The sequence below is a fragment of the Haliotis rubra genome, unplaced genomic scaffold, assembly GCF_003918875.1.
Source record: "Haliotis rubra isolate DU_JTF1 unplaced genomic scaffold, ASM391887v1 Scf1151, whole genome shotgun sequence".
NCBI lineage: Eukaryota > Metazoa > Mollusca > Gastropoda > Lepetellida > Haliotidae > Haliotis > Haliotis rubra.
In genome coordinates, this window is record NW_025765061.1 from 214,367 (window position 1) to 222,083 (window position 7,717).

General features: G+C 40.1%; 1 protein-coding gene across 1 annotated transcript; it reads left to right on the top strand.

Moving 5' to 3' along the window:
- The first annotated feature begins 3,626 nt into the window (after positions 1-3,626).
- LOC124255272 (probable methyltransferase-like protein 24) lies at positions 3,627-7,327 on the top strand. Its single transcript, XM_046689138.1, has 4 exons — positions 3,627-3,643; positions 4,773-4,847; positions 5,390-5,537; positions 6,998-7,327. The coding sequence occupies exons 1-4, from the start codon at positions 3,627-3,629 to the stop codon at positions 7,325-7,327; spliced, it is 570 nt and encodes a 189-aa protein (XP_046545094.1).
- The last annotated feature ends 390 nt before the right edge of the window (positions 7,328-7,717 follow it).

Genomic DNA, 7,717 nt, shown 5'->3' on the forward strand with positions numbered 1-7,717 from the left:
ACAAATGTCAAAACACGAAACGACTGTCATATTGCAGGTACAAATGTAGGAAATACGGGTGGTTATACCATAGAATGCAGGAAAATACCAGATAATGAATATGTGGCTTTGCTATAAAAACGGACATCCAATTTATAATTAGTCACTCAGCCTAACGTAAATGTTGTTGACAGGTCACCGTAACCCGAGAAATGTCAAACAGATCAAATTCGTTATTCAGTTCAATCAAGTGTAATTTTCATTAGTATCCATCATGGAATACACTTTAAAACACTTCTGAGCAAGAAAGGTATCAGAAAATCGTCATTTACAAGTGTAATAAGTCATTGTTTATCTGGGTCAAAAGTCACACTTACTTTCTATAAATAGTCACGAAGCAGGAGTGTACACAAGAAATAGTCCCTGACAAACATCGGTGGTAACACTCAAAATACACAATGATTCAAGACAGTGAATAAATACATCATTTGGAGACATGAAATACATAAGTCTGTACAATAATAGTACACAATGACATCAGTAGTAGAATCCTTCATGGATGTAAATAGCGTAGTGACACACAGTGGTAATTAGGTCATGTCTGACAAGTGCTGCTACCGCGAACGTTCAGTGCTTGATAAAACAACTATCAACAGTGAATATGCCCCCTTAAAGATGCCTCAGATCTGTGAACTTCAGAACCAGGTAACTGTCTATGATGTTGTTAGGTTATTATTTACTTTAATGTTAAAAATATTGATGGACATTTGCAGATAGATCGTGATATAACGAAAATAGGTGACACTTGTGATTGACAAAGTTTATATGATGTTTTTAATACTTATACTATATCAATTTAGAGATTCTGTTACAATATTGCTGGAATATTGCTAAAAGCGGTGTAAAACCCATATAACTATGTGACGAGTGTGTGTGATTTATGAAAAAAAATGTATATCCGTTTTTTATATATAGGCATTCGACGATATCTTTAAAACTGATACTACTTCTGTTGTTGGAAAAGTTAAACCTTTTCCTCGATCTGCGAACCTCAACCTTGGCTGAACCATTGTGTTGATGTCACTCCAGGTTTGTGAACAATGTCGGTGTGTTGTGTAAAGACATCAACAGAATGGGACATCTGTCTGACGGTGGATGGGAAGTGTGCAACGACCGCCAATACAGTCCCCCCAGCAATTGTCTGGTCTATTCTGTAGGGTAAGTCTTCCACATTTTGTATACATATCCTTCTACAAGTTTCTGGTCTGTTCGTCCTATCGCGTCAACCCTTTTCATTACCACATACAGTCTGTAGTCATGCAGCAAGTGTTTTGTCTACTTCAAATTTACCGTAGAGCCCCCTCTTGCACGTGTCAAATGCACTATTTCGGGTGAACCCTTTACATTTACCTGAGAAACAATCATGCAAGTGGCTTGTTCAATCTTAGCATAAACCCTTCACATTCACCGAAGAGCTTATCCTTAAAATGTCTAAGTAACTCTATCGGATAAACCCTTCACATTCACCGAAGAACCTATCCTTAAAGTGTCTAAGTAACTCTATCTGATAAACCCTTCACATTCACCGAAGAACCTATCCTTAAAGTGTCTAAGTAACTCTTTCGGGTAAACCCTTCACATTCACCGAAGAGCCTATCTGTTTAGTGTCTAAGTAACTCTTTCGGATAAACCCTTCACATTCACCGAAGAGCCTAGTATCCTTAAAGTGTCTCAGTTACTCTTTCGGGCAAACCCTTCACATTCACCGAAGAGCCTATCCTTAAAATATCTCAGTCACTCTTTCGGGTAAACCCTTCACATTCACCGAAGAGCCTATCCTTTTAGTGTCTAAGTAACTCTTTCGGATAAACCATTCACATTCACCGAAGAGCCTATCCTTAAAGTGTCTAAGTAACTCTTTCGGATAAACCATTCACATTCACCAAAGAGCCTATCCTTAAAGTGCCTAAGTAACTCTTTCGGATAAACCCTTCACATTCACAGAAGAGCCTATCCTTAAAGTGTCTAAGTAACTCTTTTGGATAAACCCTTCACATTCACATGCTCTACGCCCCTCCAGCAACTGTCTAGTTTATTCTTTCAATTAAACCCTTCACATTCACCGTAATGCCCTTCCTGCAATTGTCTAGTTTATTCTTTCAAATGAATTCAACCCTCCACATTCACCGTAAAGCCCTTCCTGAAATTGTCTAGTGTTTTCTCTCGGGCAAAACCTTCACATTTGCCGGAGAACCCTTTAAGCAATGGTGTAAGTGTGAACCCTTGACTCTTTTTTAATAAATTACGACAAAAACAAGACCAGCACTACAATGGATTTTAGTCAAATTATTGGAAAATGATTTCTGTAAAATAATTATAAACTACAGTTACATCGAACATGCTTATAACGAAGGGATATGACAAACTGATTTTTGTACCCGCCACTTGCTGTATATTTCAATCGAAATGTGTATAACGAACTACGGCTATAACGAATAAGAATTAGTGGTCCTTTTGACTTCGTGATAACCTAAGTTCACTGTACTTACCATATGACATTAGTGCATACTTTCTTTTGTCCGTCAGTATTTTACGAAAATGTTGAATGGATTACATAATGCCTAGTATGTCATGCCTTCAGTGTAATTCAACAAACTTATTAAACATTCTTGAAATATTTATACAAACGGATAACATATATATGACAGTATGTATACAAACGAGATTAATCTCTCAGTTCGACCCTCCACATTCACCGTAAAGCCCTTCCTGAAATTGTCTAGTGTTTTCTTTCGTGCAAAACCTTCACATTTACCGAAGAAGCCTTTAAGCAAGTGTGTAAGTGTGAACCCTTGACTCTTTTTTAATAAATTAATAAATACAAGACCAGCATTACAATGGATTTGATGTGGCATTTAGAAGCTGGTTTGATGAAGAGGATCACATTTAATGGATAGACACCTTCTGTATTGCAATAGATGCCACATTTCGGTGTAACACTGTTATCTAGCAAAATTAATGATGATTTTTCATTCTGTCTGGTCAACCCGTTTTATTAAGTGCACAGACCCTCCTGCACGTGTCGTACATCCATAGTCTTGTAATTTGAAACTGCCGTGTTGTTTAAGGTATTAATGACTCAAAAAGATAACATAACCTTAGAGGACGAAAACAGTTGTTCGGATACCCGTGAAGATCCGGGTTAGAATTGATCTTCAGTAACCCATGCTTGTCCATCCTCGATAATCTCCAGGGTATACGTTCCGATAAATCACCACTATACCCTAGACGCATCTACGGCTCGGCCCCATGATTTCATTACCTCCCTTGGCTGTTTTTTTATCCAATCAGGTGTCTGGGAAGTTGATCATACCAATCACAACTCACTTTCGCTTCTTTTATATAACCGATTTAACTTGGCAACATAATTGTTGCAGAGGTACTCTGAAAGAGGTAGAAAGAGTTCTTGCATATATTTTCTAAGGTTTCAGACCTGTCAATTTGTCTGCATCAGAGACCATATATCGGTATATGGTCTCTGTCTGTATGACTTCCCCCAAATTCAGAGTCGCACTGCGACCGCTAATTTGTGTTGACACTGGCAAGCTCGGTTGTAACGGCGGCTTAGCTGATTGCCCATCGTGAGAATGCGGAGCCAGCAAAAGTAGGTACTAAAATTATCGGGCCGAGCCATAGATGCATCCAGGGTACTAGTGGAGATTTATGAGAACGTATACCCTGGAGATTATCGAGGATGATGCTTGTCGTAAGAGCCGACTAACGGGATCGGGTGGTCAGGCTCGCTGACTTGGGTTGACACGTCATCGCATCCCAATAGATCGATGCTCATGCTGATGATCACTGGATTGTCTGGTCCAGACTCGATTATTTACAGACCACCGCCATATAGCTGGAATATTGCTGAATGCGTCGTAAAACTAAACTCCTAAACTCCAATCCGGGTTCCACACACCACCAAAGGCTAACTGCCCGGACAACTGCCCCCTGGCTATCTGCCCCCCGGACAACTGCCCCCTAGGCTAATTGCCCCCTATGACAAGTGCCCCCCATCAAAACTAAAAGTCACACACACACACACACACACACACAAACACACACACACACCTTGATAGGATTTATTAAACTCGATTATACATTATATCAACAAACAGTGCCTCTAGTAAGAAACTGGCTATATCATTTTATCCTGGAGGAAGTTGATCTTGGAGAAGTTGATAAAATAATGTGGCCTTTGCTAGATGGGCTGATGGACACAGTGATAGTGCCAAAAGACTGGCACGTGTTGTTGAGAAATATAGCTCTATGGACATTTTGGAATTTTTAAGAGCCATCTCCCACAATCTGTCCTTTTAAGTGAATTGATATTTATGAACTTTCTGAAAAATGAGCTCTAAGTGAATCAGAAGATTGATATGTTGTGTTGTATTACATAGTGCTATAAATAAAAATTTTAAACTATTACTTTTAGTTTGTGGTTTTTTTTGTTATAATGGGGGCAGTTGTCCGGGGGGCAATTAACCCAGGGGGCAGTTTGTCCAAGAGGGGCACCATGGATGGGGGGCAGCTGTCCGGTTGGGCAGTTAGCCTAGAACCCACCACTACCCCAACACACAGGAAAGGAGAGTAATATTGTTCACTGACTACGTCAGGTTCTGCACTGAGAGGGTCACGTTCGACTCAATCGAAGTATGCCACTGGAGAAAGATCATTTCATTACAATAAACAGCTTCACGTCAATATTTGGTGCGTAAAAATGGTAGTTTTTATTTCAGGATAAATAATGACTTCAGTTTTGACGACGAGATATCAAGGCAGTACGGATGCGAAGTTCATTCATTTGATCCAAGGTAGGTAACCCGTTTGTGTTACTTTCAGTGTAGAGTTACTAAAATATCGTGATCGATTGATTTATATAGCAATAATAGTTTTAGTATCATCACCATACTTTTCCTTTTATTCTAAGTGAGTGAGTGAATGAGTTGGGTTTTACGCCGCTGTTAGCAATATTCCAGCAACATCACCGCGAGGGACAAAAGAAATGGGTTTCACACATTGTACCCATGCGGGGAATCGAACCCCGGCTTTCGTCATGGCGAGCGATTGCTTTAACCACTAGGCTATCCTCCTTGTGTTTATGCTTAAAGCGTTTGCTCACCTCGGATTCAGATCCCCATATGGGCTGGGTGCATTGTGCGAGTCCAGTTTGGGGTTTCCCGGGCTGTGCCATTGCTGGAATGTTGCAGGAATGTTGCTGGAATGTTGCTGCATGCGGCGTTAAACCATAATCAATCACACCAAATATGATAAATACTGATAAATTCGATTTTCATTATGACGATTTCAGTCAGTACTGCTTCATGCTTAACTTTTTCACTAATTCACATTTCAGCATGAACCAGAAGAGCCATAAGCGACGTGGAAAATTGTTTTTCCATAATATAGGAATGTCGGATAAGAATGTTCACATCCCAGCCGGCCAGAAAGGATGGGAGATGCGAACACTCGGGGCGATGAGGCAGGAGCTCGGTCACGCCAAGGTAAGACAATTCTCTTCTTTACCCTGGCAATTATAATACTAGTATGCTATTTTGGACTGACCCCATTACATATTTATATAATTTTGGCCTTTCATATCTATTGGAGACGATCGGGAAGCTAATGACTTCCGCTCTTCACGCCGAAGACCCGAGTTCGAGTCCCCACATGGGTACAGTGTGTGAAGCCTATTTCTGGTGTCCCTCGCCGTGATATTGCTGGAATATTGCTGAAGCGGTGTAAATCCATACTCACTCGTATTTATAGGGACACAATATTTAATATTCTGAGGAAAGGAAGTGGGGTTGGCAATTGGGTAAACTTCGAAATTTGGAATCAAGGTCATGAGGCAAAGTAAATTAATGTCTTCAAGAAAGGGGCGGTGGGGTAGCCTAGTGGTTAAAGCGTTGGCTCGTCACGCCGAAGACCCGGGTTCGATTCCCCACATGGGTACAATGTGTGAAGCCCATTTCAGGTGTTCCCCGCCGTGATGTTGCTGGAATATTGCTAAAAGCGGCGTAAAACCAAACTCAGTCAGTCAGTCAGTCGGTCTTCAAGAAAACACAAAATTAAGTAAAGCATATCCTGAGCACACAAAAGTTATGGCACAGAATAAGCATAAAAATGTGCCGAGATCGTTCAAAAACACGGGAAGTGCACAATGATATTTCCAAGTAGTTTGTTAGCCCTCGGCAAAGTTCAATCTTTATGACGGTGGAAAACACTCTCGAGAAAACAATCCTGAATGGACTGATCAACATGCGGTGATTTTACAATCTCCAGTGGGTCGGTGGGGTAGGCTAGTGGTAAAAGCATTCGTTCGTCACGCCGAAGAATCAGGTTCGATTCCCCACATGAGTACAATGTGTGAAGCCCATTTCTGGTGTCCGCCTACCATGATATTGCTGGAATATTGCTAAAAGTGGTGTACAACTAAACTCATTCACTTATAACAATCTCCAGTTATAATAGCTAACATTACACGAATAGAAGGACTGTTACATTGTGACACCACAACGCAATACACCTAATGGCTGGGTGGTTTCGCTATCTTGTAAACAAGGCGAACAAGCATGGGTTACTGACGGTTCATTCTAACACGTACTTTCACAGGTAAGATATTCGTAAAGAGCGCTCCAAGGGACATAACTCTACGGGTTTCGCTTGAAATACTATTCAGGTCGGTAGAGGACGCGAGAGTTGATTTAATGCAACATTGCATTAATTCATTCGAACTTATTAATTTAATATTGTAATCTAAATACGTAAACATATTCCCTGAGGGCTGACAGTTAGTATCAATGAGAGAATTGCATTATTTATTTTTAGAGAAGTGTGGTGTGCTGTAGTGCCTTTAAAATACCATGACCTACTTAAAGTTTGTTAAAATTTAATACGCCAACACCAATCGGCGTTAGTATTTATATATGTGCAAATGTATTCAGTGTTGTATTTCTTTCAGCGGCATGTTGATGTCTTAAAAATGGATATTGAACATTGGGAATGGAAAGTACTCCCAGAAGCCATTGCGAGCGGTTTCCTGAATGACGTCACAACTCTCGATCTGGAGCTCCACAGCTGGATCATAGAAAAGGGCACTTACATCTATGAGCCCCCGGCTGAAATCTATTTGGGTTATTTGAAAACTCTTAGACAATTACACCAACTTGGATTCCGTATTTTTTTAACTCACAAAAATCTTGGATCCTGTCAATTCAAATCTAAGTTTGGCATGATGAGGACCAGCTGTCAGGAGATCGCCATGGTGCAAACAAAGGAGAGGGGTTCGTAATACAGGGTGCGATCTGGGATGTGGGATCTGGGATAATTTTATCTTCGTTATATTCAATCCGTTGTATTTAAATCCCTTTAATCCTATGTTTTGTATCATATGGCACACTTGTTGAGAGAATATGGGAGTATTTGTTCTGTGATTTCTTCATATGTTAATTGATAATGACCATAAAAGATTTCTCAAGCGCCTAGTATCCATCCGCATATGCTGACTATCTAAAGTTAAAGCCAAGTCCATTCACATATACACATGACAAAATGGTAAGCACCCCAGTGTTGACCGCTGTGATGACACGTATGTAACAAGTGCAGAATATGCAAATTATAAAAACATCAGGAAAATAAACTATTTAAATATGCCTTGTTTATTTCTTTGCTTGACATTAAT

Excerpts from the sequence above, each read along its gene's own strand:
- LOC124255272 (XM_046689138.1), top strand. Across the intron at positions 4,848-5,389 it reads GTTCATTCATTTGATCCAAG|CATGAACCAGAAGAGCCATA; the intron begins GTAGGTAACCCG and ends TTCACATTTCAG. Across the intron at positions 5,538-6,997 it reads AGGAGCTCGGTCACGCCAAG|CGGCATGTTGATGTCTTAAA; the intron begins GTAAGACAATTC and ends TATTTCTTTCAG.